The 19,100-nt window shown below is 45.2% G+C and overlaps 1 protein-coding gene across 11 annotated transcripts; it reads right to left on the reverse strand.

Annotated features, from left to right (window-relative positions):
* Positions 1 to 1,302: 1,302 nt before the first annotated feature.
* Positions 1,303 to 18,619, reverse strand: ZNF821 (zinc finger protein 821). 11 transcript variants are annotated; one of them, XM_045533163.1, is made up of 9 exons: positions 18,347 to 18,440; positions 17,618 to 17,680; positions 16,362 to 16,449; positions 14,876 to 14,992; positions 7,621 to 7,746; positions 4,941 to 5,086; positions 4,169 to 4,273; positions 3,085 to 3,251; positions 1,303 to 2,275 (listed from the first exon to the last, which is right to left on the reverse strand). In XM_045533163.1, the coding sequence occupies exons 4-9, from the start codon at positions 14,913 to 14,915 to the stop codon at positions 1,621 to 1,623; spliced, it is 1,239 nt and encodes a 412-aa protein (XP_045389119.1). In that variant the 5' UTR covers positions 14,916 to 14,992; positions 16,362 to 16,449; positions 17,618 to 17,680; positions 18,347 to 18,440; the 3' UTR covers positions 1,303 to 1,620. The 11 variants fall into 11 exon arrangements, with proteins under 11 accessions (XP_045389119.1, XP_045389118.1, XP_045389121.1 ...); XM_045533162.1 differs by lacking the exon at positions 18,347 to 18,440 and adding an exon at positions 17,828 to 17,954; XM_045533165.1 differs by lacking the exon at positions 18,347 to 18,440 and adding an exon at positions 7,852 to 8,053 and having other exon boundaries at positions 17,618 to 17,951.
* Between the last annotated feature and the right edge of the window lie 481 nt (positions 18,620 to 19,100).

A 19,100-nucleotide genomic window follows, 5' to 3' on the forward strand; every position in this document is an offset into this window, starting at 1 on the left:
GTCCTAAGTGGCTTATATATATGAACAATCATTTGTTAGTAGTGGTATTTCCATTTTGTGGATGGGGAAGCCAAGACAGAAGTTAAGTAACTTGCTCAGAGTTACACAGCTAGTAAGTGGCAGTGCAGTTTCGAACCTAGACATCCAACTCCTGAGTTTGTATGAACTCAGAATTTGTTGTGAAAATTAAATGAGATAATCCACGTAGGGTGCTCAGAATAATCTTTAGCAAATAGTGAGTGCTCACCCATTTTGAAGCATCACAGATAGAACTTCAGTATGGAGCTCTGTGGGAGAAAGGCATTTGGATTAAGTACTTTCTTTTAGATGTATTTTTTAGAACAAATATTTCAGCATGCCTGGTAGGAATGAACCCCAGTTTGGGAGTCAGTTGACAGGATTAAACAGCACTGGACCTGCGGAGGTCAGAGAGGAGTCCAGGTTTCCCTGTTATGATCCTGGAAGAGGTCCACATTCCTGGCATAGTTATTTTTCTGGCTACAATTTAACTAGGGCACTTCCTTCTGGACCTCAAGATCTATAATTATCTAAACTGTACACAACCTTTGGTGCAGGCTAGGAGAGTTCTGTGCTTGCTCTGTACCATCACAGAAACTTTTTAGAAATGACCTCAGCTCTCGTCTCCTCCATGGTTTGGCAGCCACACAAAGTGCCGGAGTAATCATTTTGCTCCGGCCTTCACCACGACTGACTCGAGCTCTCTCATCACCTTAATACTGCAGTTTCCTCAGTGGGTTTTATTATCCTACCTTGGCTCTGGGGAATAAATGAAAACATGGATTACCTCTTCTCTCAAACATGAGTTCCTTGGTGCTATGGACCTTAATGTTGCGCCCATTGCTATCAACATATTCCTAGGTGCAGCTGACATTTATTTGAGATAGAATTTTAAATGTTCAACAAACAGTGTTGCCAGGAAAAGTCACCTGCACCTAGTTCAAAGTACTGCATAGTCTTTAGAAAATGCCAGTTATGAGGAAAGGCCTCTACTACTATGGACAAGGCAAGCTAGGTTTAAATAGCCCTTGGGACGATAGAGATCTCCATTATGGTTGTGGGAAAGGATCCTCACAAAGTCAGCATCAGTTCTTCCTTCAGTGTCAGTTATTCCTCATCAGCTTGTAAAGGCCCAAATAAGGGACCTCTCCTTGGACAGCCTAAGTTGAGGAGCACCCTCCCTCAGAACAGGGCAAACACCAGAAGTCACTGCCTAAAAACTCATCTCTCCTAGATCACATCATTTGCTCGAATGAAATTGAGAGAAAACCAGGAAAGGGCCAGTAAAGATAAAATTAATTTATTTGCCCTCACAACTTGGGCCACGCTGGGGCCCCACGGTCCTATAAGCATGGCCTGCAGCAGTGGGCTGGGAAGTCCGGTTCTCTGGAGTACCTGCTCCCTGTCCAGAGCTGCCCAGAGCCGGGTTCCTCCTGACCTCGTTCGTCATCCTGCTCCCACATGCAAGGGGTGCACATGTCCACCTGCAGCAGACCCGGGCCTGCCTCTGGCCGCAGGACAGGGCCTTATGGGTGGCGGCAGCACTGGTCCTTGTGGGCCTGGGTTGGTGGGCAGGCAGGGGGGCAGGCAGGAGGGTGTGGTTCAGTGCAGAGAGCTGCTGTTCTGCTCTTCAAAGGCCATCTTGCCCAGAAGCTGGCTGTCCAACTCCACCCCACTTACAGGGAGCTGGAAGAAGTTCATTTCAGCTGCTAAGGCTGCCATGGCAGAAGGGTCCTGGCCAAACTGAGCTCGCAACATCATGTCCATTTTCTCCAGCCTCCTCTTGAGCCGCTTGGCCTCTCGCTCTCGGATGAGTCGGGCCTGCCGCTTCTCCGGGGTTTCGTTGGCCCGCTTCAGCCTCATGGCCTCCCGATCCCGCTGCAGCCTGCGTGCCCGCTGCTCGTCCGTCTCCTGCATGCGCTGCAAGCGCTTGGCTTCACGGTCCCTCATGCGCCTCACCTCCCGCTCCTCGGGGGTCTCATTGTCCCGCCGGCTCTTCTTGGCCGTGCGTTCTCGTTCCAGCCGCTGCAGCCGTACCTCCAAAGGCTCATTCTGTCGACGTAGGGCCCACTTGCGTACACTGGGGGTCTGTGCTTCCAGTAGCTTCCGGTAGGCAGCACAGTTGTTGCACACAAGCAGAATTCCAGCAGGGTACACTGGAGGACTGAAGGCAATGTCCTTCCCCTCAGCACTGGAGGGGCCCTCATTGTGGGCTGGGGGTAGGGATTCCATATTAAGTACTTCAGGAAGTTTCTCGCTGGAATGCAAAAATTTGGGATGGTTAGTGTTTTCTTCTAGCAAGGCTCAGCCCCGGCTTACTCCTTTCCTACCAGGCCAGTTGCTTTGAGTTCACCACTAGAGGTCAGTTTGAATGCTTGGCAGACCTCTTCTACCTCTTCACCCCTCACCCTCTGTGGGCTGGGGTGTCTACCAAGTCTTAAAGCCCACCTGGAGTTAATGACTGAGCCAGCTGCCACAACAATGTACCAGAAATGAGATGAGCCCTTACAGTGTGGAGTTCTCATTCAAGCGGGATGCTGGTGTTTGGAAAAGCTGTGCAGGAGCAGTCCTGCTGCGGGAATGAAGGCTCCTGGAGGTGGAGACCTCCTTTAGCGAAGGCGCACGCCACTGACTCACCTCCTTCTCTCCTGGCACTCCTGCAGTGCAGAGGCAGACTCTGCGCTGTATACTAGGCAAACGGGATGAGGACACGATGTTCACATAGTTCCAGTCTTCCTAGGACACAGTGGAGACTATGTCCTCATGCCAGGGTCCTCTCAGAACCCGGCAACTTCTTTCTCTATGCTTCCTCATGAATGTCCTTAGACTTCCCTATATCTCTTCCTAGTCAAAAATATTATTTTGATGGGAAAAGAAATGGGAATTCATTTCCCTTTAGGGATATCTAATGAAAACGGCATCTTTCTTTGCCTCTTACTTGTATTTCCAAATAGCCATGAGTCAGTTGCCTAAGTATTACCTATCTCTTGCCTTCAGTTTGCCTTGGGAGAGTAGAACCCACACCCAGGAATTTGCTCCCAGCACAAGGGTAGGTGCCCAGCTAACCTGTTAAAGGTGGCATGGCTGGTGAAACGGGCTCCACACACAGCACAGTTAGACCGCTGGTCCTCCGAGTGGATTAGGAGGTGGCGACCCAGTGACCCTGGGGAGCTAAGAGCCCGGCCACAGACAGGACACATGTAGCTCTTGGCACTCACCACTGCTGCAGTGTGCTGTAAGACAAAGCCTTCATCTGTCAGTCTTGCACTACTTCCAGGACAATTCGCACCCACTTAGAAACTACTTTCTGGGAAATGTCCCCTTTCCTCAGTCTCGGAACAAGGCACTTACAATTCTGTTCTCTGTTTGGCCCCCAGAAAGTTCACAGTTTCTGGGTTAGTGGGCCTTCAGAAGGGCCTGGCCATTCAGACCATTGCTCAGATTCCATTAGCTTGAGCTCTGACTCCATTGTGGGCAACGTGGCTGGCTCGAGGAACAGTGGGGCGCCAGAGCCCTCTTCAGAGCCTCAGGATTATTTCTCCCTGTCTCCCTAGTTCACTGTGCAGTTACAACATGTTAGGGGAGTGATGAAGGCCAAATCCAGAAGCTGGCTAGGAATACTAGTATGCAACAGGTATTTATATTCTGCCTGTCCTCAATCTTTTTAAGACAGTCTTCCAAAGAAATACTTGTCCTCACGAACCAAGTGTCTTTATGGTACAACCCAGGCTGGCATGTGTGCTAATGCCTTGTCGATAAGATCACAAGACACAGGCACTCTGCAACTGGACCGTGGTAAAAAGAACACAAACGCCTGATTCTGATCCTCTTGTTTATACTAACTTCATTGGTATTTCAGAAACATTTACGTTAACTAATGTTTTTCTTTAAAACATAGCCCTCATTATTAATAGATGTTAGTTTCTGTTTCACTGTTTAAAATATGTATTAATAATTTTGAAAAACATAATGATACTTGATTTTCACAGTGTGTCTGCCTGGGAACCCAGAGTGTATTTATCCAACATATGCCACTTACTCTCTAAAATGTTTAGAGGACTGCAGTGGAATCCTAACGGAAGCAACAACCCAAGATTCCTGCAGGAGCCCAAGGCAGGATCTGGGCTACAAACAAGCTGCCACACCATACCTGGTACACATGAGCGATCAGCTGCTCCCGACTCCCGCAGTCCAGCTGGCAAAGGGGACACTGGCAGAGTTCGAGCAAGGGGTCAGAATTCAAATTCTCTGTGACCTACGATTCAACAGACCAGCAACTCGTGAGGACTCTTACTAGTCTCTTCACTGCCCTCCCCTGCCTTTTAAACAGGGGATCCTGTTAAAATGAGCTCAGTCTGCTATCACATTGACATTCTTAGCTTCTCATTGTGGGACGCAGGACAAAGTAATAGTTGAAAGGGAACTACATTTGCTCCCATCTTCATTTTCTCCCAGGCTTCCAGCCATGAGTACACAGGACTGCCCCAGGGAGAGATGATCTGGTTTTTTCCCTTAAGGTAAACTCTGCGAAGAAAGGATTAGCTAGCTTCCCTCCCGTCGTGCTCCTTACAGGAATGCTCAGGACACGATTTAGTGAGAGGGTGGCACTGCAGATAACACTTTGACTTGAATTTGTAACCATATTCAAGAGTACGCCTTGGGAAGGAAGCGTTGCGTTTTGCAAAGGTGGCCTGGAAGAAATGGGGATGGTTAGGAGGAAGGCTGTACGTGGGTGCAGCGACACGCGGGTGGAAAAGGAAAGCTGGCGTGACAAGAACTGTGTGTGTGAGGTGTGAGTTCTGCTGCTGCAAAGGAAACGGCCTGGTGCTCAGGCCCGGGAGATTGTCAGAGGCAAGACTGTTCACAGGGTGAGCAGCATCAGGGCAGGGCGTTCCCGGACTCAGAAGCCATCTGTCACTTGCCTCATGCTCTAGCACTTCGTTCCCACCAACAGGCTGCTCTGCGCTTTCTAACTCTTTTTCCACTTTGACCACCCCTCCATCTTCCTCTGACGTGTGGGAAGAGACTTCATCCTGTGTGGTCTCCTCTTCATCACCCTCACTGTCACCTGAAACACACAAACTGGTCACTTGTTCTGATTTTGGCATGAATATGTCCTGAGCTTCTGTCCACCCTAGAGTTTGCAGCTATAATAGAAAAACATTTTCAGATCTCTCATAATATATTTGATATCAGTGCTTAGCTGGGTACATATCCATGTCAAGTGGAAACAGCTACAGCTGTTATTTATTATGCCCACATACGCACTAAAGAGAAAATCTGTGACAAAACTGCATTGGAAAATGGTTATAGGGCCCTCTACATTTCATAAAAACAATCCTTCTTATGCATGGCTCTCAAATATCTCACACTTCAAATCACACCTCCCCAAGTACCTCACACCAAGCTCATTCTCACAGCACACCACCTCTGACTTACCGGCACTTCTCATTTTATGACTAACTTTTCTCCCCCTGCAGAATGTTTCCATGGTGTCACTATACTATTTTACTCTGAGCCCAACTAATCGGTTTTCTCCCAACAAACCCCAAGGCACACTTACAGAAGCACCGGCAAGTTTTCTGTCTCTCTTATCAGTAAAGGAAGCAGTAGTAAATTAGTTAAAAATTATGTCACTTTACAGGAAAGAGTTGTTCATCATAGTGGAAAAATTAGCAAGCAATCAACCTCAGGCAGTGTGCAGTGGTATCCGACTCGCTGCTCTTACCCTCCTAGTGATAGCATTCTAAGCTAAGTAGGTCCATTGTTTCTGTAGGTTCTTTGGATTACCTGATGGGTAACTGAATGCATTGAGTAGAAGGAACAGGCCATTCTCCTCTTTTAGGATGAAATGTAATTTCTTGTGACTGAAGTAAGAATTGAGTTTGTTTTAGTTTGTGGGGCAATTGGGGAGGTCTGCCTGTGGCTAGGGAATCTGCAAGGTTTGTGGGAGCTGACTTTTCTTCTGTATTTCTTATAAAATAGGAAAAAAAAACGATGAAAAAAATAACAAGGGGAGTTCTTCCTGAAAGGAAAAAAAAGTGCTAGTACCTTGAAGATCACAAGAGGAAGCCAAACCCAGGGAAGCTGTCAGGCTCCAGCCCCTTCCCAACCCCACTTAGATCCTGGACTTCTGTGCCTGATGTGAGCGAGAGAGGAATACAGGGTAGAATGTCACCAGGCCACCTGCGTGAGACTAAGATTTACTAGCTAACAGTGCTGCTTATGTTCTCTCTCCTATCCCTTGATCCCTTGCATAACTTCTAAATCCACCAGTGTGTGAGCAACACCCATTACTACGTTTCCTTTCTTACTGGGTGAAACTGGTTACATTCCCTTTCTTCATGAGAAAGTCTAACCAAGTCATCTGTTAGTGGTTATGTGTCTGTATTAGATACTCCAGTTGGTTGGTGGACTACATTTGGGCCCTGGAAAGATCCATGTATGCCTTATTCCCCAGCCCAGAACTGCTTTCATTTGAATCCACCTCGGTAACAAAGGATTGGCGCAGATTAGATCATCAGCTTCTCATTTGAAATACTTGTAAGCTTAATCTAATACAATGTATCAAACACATTTTTGTCATGTATCAATAATCCAAATATATCTCTCTACTAGAAAGATTTCAAAAACAGGTCTGCTGTCTACAGAGATGATGCATCTGTTCTAGAGTGGAAACCTATTAGACTTTTGCAGATGTTGCTATTCTTATTACTCAAGAAACTGGTGGCTCCTATAGATTTTCTAGAGCTTTTTGGGTTCGTTTTTCTGTACCTGACAAATTAGTTGCCAAATTATTTTTTGTTGCTGATGTTGCTTAATTATTGGTTTGGGTGGAAACAAGTTCCAAGAAGGTTGCATAACTCTCTCTTTGTTCTCACCCAGCCTCAAATGTGGAGAAAAATCAGAAGTGTCACTCTGAATTGACAATTATACTTAACCAATATCAAATGGATGAGATCAGGAAAGTGTGGAAATCTTCCTAGGAAATAACACATCTCAAAACATGTTTGTTCAGGCAGGTCATAGGACAGACGATTCCTGAGGCTCAACTTGTAATAGCCACTGTCTTTTCTGTCTCTTAAGCACAGGGATCTACTCAGGGTACTAGTGTGGGAAGACCTTGACTTTAGCATTTTATATGCTGCATAATCTTATTACTAAGGCAATCTTCTTGTGTAACATTACAACTAGTTCCTCAAGCAAGAATTCATTAATGCCACCCTTATGTTTTATTAATTATGAATAAACAGACCCTAGGAGACAGGGATTTTTTTTTTCTTTTCATTGGACCTAATCCAGGGGCTGCTTGAGCATTAATTTGTTTCCACCCTGTCTATCACAACCAACCAACCTAGCTGTGTATGGCATTGCACCAAGTACTATAGTCCATGAATTAAAAAACATAATGCTAAACCTGTCCTCTCTCTCTAAATAAGCATATGCCCACATACTTTAGAACACCTTTGGAAACACTAAGGATCCACATATCTCCTTTTTTATGTCTTCCTCCCAACCCCCATGCACAATCCCCAGAGCACACACACTCTGATAATTCTTCTCCCAATGCCCTGAGTCATTACCAGAAGGTGCAGAACTCACTGCTACTGGAGTCCTGATCTCTTAGTTGTTGGATAGCTTGTCGCTGACTGCCAAGGTCTCCAGGAAAATCAGTTTTCATCATCGCCTGGCGGGCTTGCTCTTCTAGCCCAGCAAATACTTGATCCCCTGGTGGTCACAAGGAAAAATAGTCAGGCCACCAGCTGGGCAGCACATCCCCAGGCAAGCTGGTTGGCAGGTCAGACCATTCAAAGGTAGGAGACAGGCAGATACCCTGTGGTGGGGTCATTCATCTCCAAGTCAGCTTGCTGCCTCCAACAGCTTCTGGGCGTAGCTGCTCTTCCTGGGCAGTAAGCCAGATGCTCTAGAAAGCATTGCTTGCTTCTCTTAAATCCTCCTAGTCTTGACTTCTTTCAAAAGGTGATCAATTGCTACTTCACAAATTTAACTGCAGAATCTCAATTCCATTTACAACCTTCCATCAGGATTGGGGAGACAGAAGCAAGAGGCAAAGTGATGGGATGAAGATAGGGCAACAAATCTGGGCAAAATCTCTGCACCTTAACATAGTGTTACTGTCTTGACTCAGAGTCTGTCTCTGACTACAAACAGCGCTTTAAATAATCCTTCTAAATAACAATCTCTAATCCCATCTTTCATCCACTCTCCTTCCAAGACATGCTCTGGAAGCTCTTCCTTGGCTTTCTTTCTGATGATAGACATCAGAATTAGCCATGAGTAAATCAACAACTGGTTGAACAATGGACTAGAAGAACAGATAATATATGAATTCATTTTCTGCTGAGGAACAACCTTCCTGAAGCACACTAATTTTCAACAAATAATATGTATCTAGTGTCCATGGTCCAATATGGTTTTTTTTTTTTTGTATGAAGTATCCAAAAGCCCTGGACCCATCCTTAATTTTGCATTTACTTGTGATGAACTCTGCCTGCAATCTATACGGTTGTTGAAGAGTTAACACTTAGGTATTCTTTTATTTCCAGGAGACCAAGCATAAGAAGAAAAGAGAGCTGGGATTCTTGAGGTTTCTGTTATCTCAGTCAAAATGGGAACTATAGTCCCCACTCACCAGCCAGCAAGAGCGAATAATAAAAAGCTCTGGTGAAATGTCTGACAATAGACCAGGCCCTTTCTTACAAAAGAGAGAAAGGAAAGTAAACATGCTCTGGTTCTGAGACAGGACACAAAGATGTGGGGAGGAACGAACTAGTGAGTTGACCTCCACTATTAGTCCTTCGGCAGCGAAAGAACTGATATGGAATAGGCTTCATGTGATTCTCTTAGTCATTCACTCAGCAAATATTCATTGAGCATCTACTATATGCTAAGTACTAGACACTAATAATAGTTACTGTTTGACACTTGCAACTTCCAGGCTCTATGTTAAATGCTTTATGTCTGTCATCTTAATTCTCTGCAAAACTCTGTTAGGTATTACTATATACGTTTGGGCTTTTTTTGCCCCAGCCCCGACTCTACTATTTATCTTTTACTGAGGAGAAAACTAAGGTCAGTAGTGGAATCAAGTATACAAACCCAGGTCTGTCCAACTCTAATGTCCATATTTTTAAACTGATTTCTAGTAGAGATGTATGTAGAAGGTTAGAAGGCTCATCAGAGTGGTTTTGCCGAAAACAAGGGCTTATCTCTCGGTGAGAATGGCTCTGATCCCAGTGTTAGTGTTACCTTCCTACCATGAGAAACTGCTACATATAACTCAAATAGCAAAATAATGTTCTCAGGGCCAGTATATGACAAAAGGAAAAATGATATTTCTGATACCATGTCATGAGCTACCATGCCTGGTTTAGAGTAACTAACATTATGGCTACTATGACTCACACTGTGGGTGGGAATGGAGGTGGTTCGTGTTAAAGTGTACTCCTAGCTACATAGCCCTCAAAAGGAAAAATAAGCTGCTTTCAGTCCATCTTCACAATATCTAAGATGACACATTGGGTATAAATTACTGCAAGTGAAAGCAGAAAATGAATTCTGTGTTAGAGTGCTTCCCCTTCCCTTCTTGCAGATATAAAATATTTGATTCCTCCATGTTGGTTACACTGCAACCACAAGACCATGGCCAACTGGAATGGTTACTGAATCCTTCTGGGTAGGTACATGTTTTCAGACCTAGGAGCATAGGCAGATACAGTACTAAGGAACAAGTTATGCACTAGCATAAAATTATCAAGGGGCAGACCATTCTCGTCAGTGACACTTCTGGTCTCTAACGAAACCTAGCCAGAAGCCAGCTAGATTTATAACATACTAAGAATAAATATTTTTTTCCCCTTTCTTAATAGGGAATCATCATTGGATTAGTGGAAAGACATTTCAAGATGAGCCAGTAATTCAGTTTAGCTCCATCAACTTGAGTTCAAAATTTATTTCTGTCTATTGATGTTGTCTAAATATCTGGGCCTTCAAAGAACAGAGAGGAGTCTGTTCAATGTGATTTCCCTATCTAAGACTCCTGCTGGCAATCCCACCTAGGATAACTGGGATAAATTAATTCTGTCATTCCTTTTTGGCAGTTTGGGAAGAAAAGCTGTGTTCTTATATTTTATTTTATTCCTGACTTGGAAAAAAGACTAAGGTGAACTTTATCCCTCAGGGATATTCATATTTTAAATATCATCATAAAGCAAAATATATAAAAACCATAAAAAAGAAGGGATTTTAGCAGATGTCCTAAGAAAAGATATGTGAATGATCTTCCAGTAGTTATTATTTGCCTAATCTCCAAGTCCGATTGTCCAGAATTATCCTTTCATAATAAGGTAGTGAGACTTGGTAAAAGTATGCCATGTTAACTCAAGTGTAATGTGACCCACAGAGATACTAATGATTAAGAAGTTATAGAATTAACCGGTTTTAAAATGTTGTTATTATTTCCTTCTATCTTGAGACTGCTGGAGTAAGTTAAAACAAATTCTGTGGTCCCTAGATATTAATGTAGGGTGGCTATCTTATTTAATGTGGGTATTTATTTGTCTATTAGCAGTTGAGAAAGAATCATCTCAGCTCCACGATAAAAAGCAAGGTGCCCAGTCTCCTTTTTGTGGTATGGAATCACAAAAATACTATTTGTCTGACTTGACTAAGGTTTTTTAGACTAAATAAGAAAAAGACCATGCAAGCAAGTTTGAAGAACAGATGAGAAGACTGAGATGAAAGTTATTAGAAAGGCATGATTTTACAATTCTCTTTCTTGGGTCCTTGGTGCAGTTAAATAAAAGCAATTTCAAGCTGACTGCAAAGTAAAGCAGTTGAAACATACTCTCTAAGAGAGCAGATGTTGAATTCCGAAAAAATGAGCTAGTATTGGGAGTGAGAAGCTTAGGATTCCATTTCTAGCAGACGGTCTTTGTAACCCAAGGTGCTATCACATGTTGGGAACACAGCCACTTACCTCACAAGGATATTAACAGAATGAATGAAGACAAAACAAGCTGTTCTTTTTAGAAGAGAAAGGACTTTAAAGATGTTTATTCCTCCTCTGTGAAAAGCTTTTAGTTGAAGCTGAAGGTTTTTGGTTGCTCATGTATTTTGCAATCTGAAAGCAAAAGTCTCTATAGAAAAAGAGATTTTTCCTTTCCTTAGTGGTTTACTTGGTTCAAACACACTCAATGAAAATGTGCAAGGGACTATATTTTCAACCTCTCTACACACAGTTGACAGAAATCTGTTCTCAGAAGAGACCGAGATGGGGAAGGAGGTGGGGGGGAGGTCTAAAATAGAAACTCAGCCCATCAGCAGTTTCTCTATGACTAACAACAATTCTGAGCTTTTATTCCAAAAGCTCTGCATCCAGTCTATTAATGAAGTGAAGTGGGCAAAACACAAGCGTCTGTCTAGATGTTTCTGACAAAAGGATTATACCAGTAATTTAGATATAAAAACAGTCCTGAGGAAAACCAAGTAAGTGCCAAAGCAGCCTGCCCATTGGCTTCTAAGGCGGATCTGACAATTGCTGCTGGGCTACAGGAGTGCAATTCTTAATATAGCCTTTTAGGCGGGCCTGTAGTTTCATGCCACACAATTATCCTCTTCTTCCCAGAACGCAGCTCTAGTGAAGCTCAGCCATTACTCTGATCAAGTGTTGATTGGCTTTGACATTTAAGCAAAGCTTCTGCAGACTTTCCTGCCTCCCAGACCTCAAGTCCATTCCATTTACTTTAAATAGACAAGCAGCGTTAAATTCAATACATTTGGTTGGTTCCATTTCACTGCAAGGTGATAGGAGACTCAAGCAGTCAGAAAACTAAAATTACCTATTTCTACTTGCCACTATTGTCATGGGCAATCAAAAGATGACCTTTCAAAAAGGGTAGGGTCAGCTTCAGTGCTAAATAATAAATAGATCTTCAGAAACCAGCAAATCTCAGTGCCTTTTCTTCTTTGGTCAAGTTTAGTCATCACCTAAGAAGCCTTCACAGCTCTCTGCCCAAATGCACCATTGAAGACAGCTCCTCCCTGGCGGTCTGCCATTTAGTTTCACTGAACAGCTTGTATTCACAGCACCACAGTAAAGGCCCCCTTAATGGCCACCACTGGGGGGCCTGCAAAGTCCCAGCCACTCCACCACAATATGGTGTTCACTCCCTTGACTCTGGTAACTGCATTTCTGCGACTGTGGGTGTGTCATATTCTCCCCATCTCCACGGCCTGTCTGTCCATCTGTTTTCCAACTCCAATGCCAGCTCGTCTTGCCTTCGACTGACTATGGGGGAAGGAGATACAGCTGATGGATATACGCTATGTGAACAGGCATAGGCCACGCAAGCCTTTACTACAATGATGCCATCGCCCCACCAGCTACTTTCCTGAAGTCTAACCAGTCTCTTTGGACAGGTGGCTTTTGTAAGCGAACACTCAACTCCTATAATTGCCTTATTTGTGAACCCATCATCTCTACTAATAGTACCTTTCCTGCTCTGCCTTCTTGGGGTCACATTTGTGTCTTTTATCAATACTCATCTTCAACCAGAGAGGCGAAAACAATCCTCCTCAACTCCTGTGTTGGACAACCTATGCTAGAGATACTGCATTTTATCTCCCTTGACAATGCTCACTTCAGGCCCATTGCATTTTACTGTTTTAGCAGCAATTTCTAAATGCTTCCTAAACCACTCACCTTTCTATTAAGTGGCCGGGCACATCCACCAGTTCCAGAATACACTCCTAGAAGCATCTAACTGGTTCCATCTTACCCAACTTTCCAGGACTTAAACAGAAGAATGAATTGTGTATGGAGGTTTGCTATCTTAAAATAACCTATAAGATGTCAAAACCCTCTTACATGTTCTGTTCATACTACTTTCTATCCTATCTTGAAATTGCCCAATAAGATAAGATAAAGTATATAGTTCCTGGTTTATAGTATATTTTTAATGAATTTTAGTTTTCTTAACTCTTTGACTCATCTATCCTCTCAAATGTAGGTTTTTTACCTTTAAAAAAACCCTTTCATGTGTTACACTTCTGAATTCTCTTCGAATGTTGTTGTACTTTACTCAATCAGTCCTCCATAAAAAAAGGAAGCTATCTGTTTTTTATGAACACTTGGGCAAGAATGCTTATCTCCCCAGAGTATAGGAAAATGGCCAATTATCTCAAATCTGCAGAGATATTAACGTTAATTTGAAAAGGCACTTTTTAAACATCCTCTATAAGCAGTGCTAGAAGTAGAGAGGGACATATAAGGAAATATATATGGCACATAGTCTCTGTCCTATAGAAGTTTACAATGTAATTATTATTATTATTGGTTTTTAGAGACAAGGTCTTACTCTGTCGCCCAGACTGGAGTGCAGTGGTCCGATCATAGCTCACTATAACCTCGAACTTCTGGGCTCAAGCAATCCTCCCATCTCAGCCTCCTGAGTAGCTAGGACTACAGGCAAGTGCCACCATGCCTGGTAATTTTTAAATTTTTTGTAGAATCAGGGTCTTGCTATGTTACCCAGGCTGGTCTCAAACTCCTGGCCTCAAGCGATCCTCCTGCCTTGGCCTCCCAATGTGCTGGGATTATAGGCGTAAGCCAGCACACCCAGCCCTACAATGTAATTACTAAAATAAAACATACATATGAAACTGTTGAGAAACAACTCAAGGCAATAGTGCACACCTGGTCTCCCTCATGTGATCCATCCCACACATTGCTATATAGTACCAAAACAAAGCATTCTAAATGTCACTCCACTCTCTCTGCTTACAAATCTTCAGTAGTTCCCTATGGCCTACAGAATGAAGTCTGAACTTGGCCTGCATTCAGGCTTCCACAATGTAGAGTTAAACATCTCCAACCTATGACTTCCGGACAAATGAAACTTCTGCTTCATACAAAGGCTCCTCATCCTCTGAACATATGTGCATTCCCTCTTTGCTCATATCACTTTCCCTTCCTGATTTTCCCTCTCCCTTTCTCTTTTTGTTTCAAATCCACTTTCTACCTTCTAAGGCTCAGTTCAAGTGCATGGTCCACTAGGGCCTCTTCCATCAAGCATTCCCCTTGCTACCATAGTCCACAGAGATTTCTTAATTTCCCTCCTCTTAACTTCTGTAGTACACATAATCTGCAGCATCCCTATATGGTGCTTAGCATATACTATCTTGTATTTATATATGTGTGTGTATATACATATGAGGCTACATTACAGTCTTATATATCTTATGTTGTTTTACAGCCTTGACAGCCTTGTGTTTTACAGCACAAGGATTTGTACAGAGGAGGTATCCTCTGTTTGTTAATGTGAATGTTAAAGATCAATAAAGTACACACACAGCTGAGACAGGTTTCTAACACCTCCTCCAGCAACCAGACACACTTTATTTTTTTGAGACAGTGTCTTTCTCTGCCGCCTGGGCTAGAGCACAGTAGCACAATCATAGCTCACTGCAACCTCCAACTCCAGGGCTCAAGCAATCCTCCTGGCTCAGCCTCCTGAGTAGCTGGGACTACAGGTAAGCACCACCAAACCTGGCTAATTTTTCTATCTTTTATAGATATAGGGTCTTGCTATGTTGTCCAGTCTGGTCTTGAACTCCTGGGCTCAAGTGATCCTCCCGCCTTGGCCTGCCAAAGTGCTGAGATTACAGGTGTGAACCACTGCACCCGGCCCAGATACACTTTAAATCCATCACATCTAACACGAATAACCCTTTCTTCTTCAAGGATTAGTGTAAGTCTCTCACCCTAAATTAAGGTTACTCTTCCATTCCAACCCTCAACATTCCCAGCTTCCAGAAGACAAAGCCCAATACTCACAGTGAACTTTGTTCGGATTTGTCTGTTTCCGACGGGACATGTTTCCCAGATCTGAGAGCTCTGGCCTTTCCCAGTTTCACAACTGGATATATTACTATCTCCGTGCAAGGTGCTAACCTATAATAAAAAAAGAATATGGTTAGCACATGCCATTTTTCCCAGAAATTATACAAAATTAAAAGATAAAAAGACTTTAAAAATAGCTCCTGAGTATATAAAACTCACCAGTTGTAAATAATTGAACTAACATAAGGAAGAAAGAAAGAAGAAAGAAAGAAAGAAAAAGAGAGAGAGAAAGAAAGAAAAATCTCTAGCACAATGTCAAGATTCTGAGAAGTTTAAGAGGGAACTCCTTCAGAGAGGATTTAGAGAATTACACTCTAAATCCACCTTTGGAATCCAGAATACTGGTAAGTGATCATGATCAAGGTCATAGGGTAGAAAAGAAAGCAAAACTCAGGCAACCAGGGTTAGAATTACTGTGGGCTCAAAGGGATAACCCCATGGACTATAAAAGGAAGCCAAAGAGGGTAGTGGCTCATACCACATGCCCACTGGAAGTCAAGCTCTGCAGTCTGCACCAATGGGAGCCTCCAGATGGTTTTTTAAGAAGTTACCTTGCCCAGAGGTAACAAAGGTATCACATCCCTGTGAGACGGGAAACATCTCAAAACTCCTAGGCGTCTGTACATGAAAATAGCATGGGAAATAAAGGCCTTTATCGAGTGATGTGCAGACACAGTGCTGGGCAGTGTGGATGACAGGGCACTAAAGCAAATCAAACTTATAATGTTGAAGATGAGCTCTTACCAGAAGAGCCAGATGCCATCCACATCATTGAATACTAATGCAGCACCCCAGGGTGGAACACCAAGCTGGCCCTGCTCATGTGTTCCACAGAGGTGGTCAAAGTTAATAACTTTAGAGCCTCTTCTCAATGCAACTCTGGGTAGCAAAGAGACCAGTGGGAGGAATAAAAAGAAAAGCTCCCCAAACAAGAAGTGCTGCAGAGACATGCATCTCCCCCCAACCTCCCTATATAGAAGGGGACAGATGCGTAAGCCTGGAGGTCCCTGGTAACCACAAGAAAGACTGTCCCAGCCATAAGCATTGTTAGAGAATTTGAAATGGATTAGTAGCAGAAGCTGTGACATTTTTCTTTGAAAGATAGAGTGAATAAACAGATATAGAATAAAAAGAGATGGATTCTCTTTCCTACCAAAGATAGGAACATGGATCTGGTCACTCTCTAAGTTTCCTTTCACTTCCTGCCTTCTCAAATTGTACTCATATTGAATAAGCTATAAGCTAAATAATTGAATATGCTAAAATTATAGTTTATTGCCTTGAAAGGAGTTATGAGAGACTACTACTAGCTGTACTTTGCACTCCAGTTAATGAAGACTCACCTCCTCTTATGCCAACTGACTCCTCTATGTAGCTAGAAAGGACCTCAAACCTGTAATCAGATCCTGCCTCCCCTTACCAAAAGAAGAAAGAAACCGCAAATGGCAAAGACAGGCCTCCACAGGAAGTGGCAAAGGAAGCAGCTTTCAGGCAGTCTTCTATCATATCTGCATATCAAACACAGTTCTTTTTTAGACTTTTAATTAAAAACAAACAAAAACTCCAAATGTATACAATAAAAATAAATTTTAACTATTAAGAGGGCAATATACTGAGCGCTAATGCTAACGGTATATGTTCTCTGTTCTGAGTTTTATTTGTGTATATCATTTCTTTCTAATCAAGTAGTTATTTTATTAATGGAAGCAATGAATGAATATCACACTTTGGGTCTTTTTCTATATGCCTGTGGAATCACAACAAGAAAGCTGAATGAAATGCAGGTTGTCTATTAATTTTTCTCAAATACACCTCTCTGTTGTATAAAAAAAATAGAATCTTGACTAATCTTCACATTTTCTCCCATCAAGATCAGAAATTGAAATTGTCAGATAAAGGTGATAAGGTCCATTCTGCAGGAAGGCCAAATAATTTGAATCAGGCTCTTTTCAGATCATCTTGGTGAGACGACACTTACACTACAGCTACAAGTCCGAAGACAGAGATGAGCATGTGCGTAATTAAATCGCAGTGTCCACTGCGTCGCCTAATCCTCCTAGTGGACAAATGGGGAACTGACCAGATGGTACCCAACGGGACTTAACACACCTGAGGGATCAAGGGAAAAACAAGCAAATACCCTCCCCTCCCTCAAAACAAAACAACAACAACAAAAACACCCACAAAAAAGGCCTGAAGGGTCATGGGCTCTTGAAGATATATAAATAAATGGCACTGAAAGGACATTCTTGACCACAAAGCAAGATCTCCGAGGCTAGACAACTGTCTTATAGGCAGTAAAAGCTAATAAAACCCATAGACATATTGTCCTAAAGGTCACTCATTCCGTTTTACTCTTAGCACTGCCTCAGTTTCCAAGCCCAAATACGAAACCAAACTAAAAATATAAATGGATGGCTGCCTGATCATCATCATCACCCCAAAGAAAAATGGGAAGAGGAGATTCAGGTCTAAAGGGATTCTATTTAAAAAGGAAGACAGCTCTGTCTGTCTTTAGAGCGAGGTGAGGAGTCCCTGGGAGGGTGCAAGGCCTCCCTGAACACGGCCTCTCTTCTCCCACAGGTGTTAGGTTGCAGCTTCCAGGGCTCCCCACAGACTTTAGCAAGAAAAAAACGAGTGAAATCCCAGCTTTCAGAAAAGAGGGTGCGTTCCCACCTCCAGCTCTGGTGCCGTTCCCACGGAGCAAAGTAAACTCGCCTGAATCCAAGTGATTTGTATCTGCCAGGACGGAGAGGACAAGAAAGCCGGTCACTTAGCCGCCTCGCCCTTCACCCTGTGCCCCCTCGGGTTGGGTCTGTGTGTCATCAGCCGAGATGTTCCCTCGGCTTCTTCAAGCACGAGCCCAGGTAAATTCCCAGGATTTACCGGACAAGGGCCAGAGGTCTTCCGAGGCGGCTCAGACAAACCCTTAGACAACACAGTCTTCTCCGAAATCTAAATTTAGACGCTGTTCTGCGAGACGGAGACGCTGGGACCGATACCCCTGGTCTGCACTCCCACGCCCACCCTCCCCTCCCCCCGCGCCGGCCCAGCCTGTCAGACGCCCGGGCTGTCCCGGCTGCGCCCGGCCCGAACCCGACGAGGCCGGTGTCCGCGGCCCGGGCCCACGCGGGGAGGGCGGCGGCGCAAACGCCCTCCGCCTGGCGCCCCAGACCGCCGGAGGGACAGAAAGAGGAACGGCCGGCTGGGAAGCCCGGGGCGCGGGGCTGGACCGCGGGGAGCGGGGAGCCTCGGCTGCCCCCGCCCCCCAGGCCGGAGCCGGCCCCCGGCCTCCTCCCCAGACGCAGACAGACAAAAGGACCGACAGCCGGCCACCCGCGGCGCGGCGAGGAGCCCCTGCATCCTCAGCCCGGCCCCGGAGGAAGGACTCGGGGGTCTTTTTACCCGGCGCCTCGGCTCCGCCGCCCTCCGGGTCCCTGGGCCCCGCCTCCGGACAGACGGACCGCCGGACAATGGGCCCCGGGCCGCAGCTCAGGCCGGCCGGGCCGGGGCTCTCCGGGACTGGGCCCCGGCGGGCGGAGAGCGGCTCCAGGCCGAGACGGCGGCGGGGAGCCGAGGGGCGGCGCTGCAGACGGACAAAGCCAGCGGCAGACAGACAGACGGAGGGGGAAAAAGATGGCGACGCGGGCGGCGGGAGCGCGCTGCTCGTGCACTCGCAGCGAGCGGGGCGCGTGCACGAGCCTCTCCTCTCCCCCTCCCACGTTCTCCAGCCAGGTCCCCCTCCCCGCCCCCCAGGCGCGCGCCTGGCGCTGTGGGCGGGGCTTAAGGGAGGGGGGTCCTGGGAGGCGGGACTTAAGGGAGCATCCAATCACAGACGTCCGCGAGGGGCCGCGCCAGTATCCCAGGGCACCCAGATCCCCAACCTCGCACCCTCTTCGGTCTTTCTCTGGCCCTCTCAGCCGCTCAGCTCCCCCAAACCTTCCTGGACTCGTAAACTCCACCCTGACCATCAGCCCTGATCCTGGTTTCCTACCCCACCACCAAGTTCAGCCACAAAACCCACATCCCCCAACCACAGGTCTACCACAGGCTCCCCCTCTCCTTAGCCCGGCTCAGCCCTCCTCCCCGCCACCGTCGCCGACCCTCTTCCCTTCATGCCCCCACGCCTCACGGGTTCTTGCTCCTGAGCATTTAATGA

This window comes from Lemur catta, chromosome 20 (genome assembly GCF_020740605.2).
Source record: "Lemur catta isolate mLemCat1 chromosome 20, mLemCat1.pri, whole genome shotgun sequence".
Classification (NCBI taxonomy): Eukaryota; Metazoa; Chordata; class Mammalia; order Primates; family Lemuridae; genus Lemur; species Lemur catta.

What these genes read in the sequence shown, in the direction of transcription:
- ZNF821 (XM_045533160.1), bottom strand. Translation starts at nt 14,915, where the DNA reads ATGTCCCGTCGGAAACAGACAAATCCGAACAAAGTTCACT. An exon ending in AAATCCGAACAAAGTTCACT is followed by an intron (nt 7,747 to 14,875) that starts GTGAGTATTGGG and finishes TGTGACCACCAG; the next exon opens with GGGATCAAGTATTTGCTGGG. An exon ending in AGCCATGCCACCTTTAACAG is followed by an intron (nt 2,276 to 3,084) that starts GTTAGCTGGGCA and finishes TTTGCATTCCAG; the next exon opens with CGAGAAACTTCCTGAAGTAC.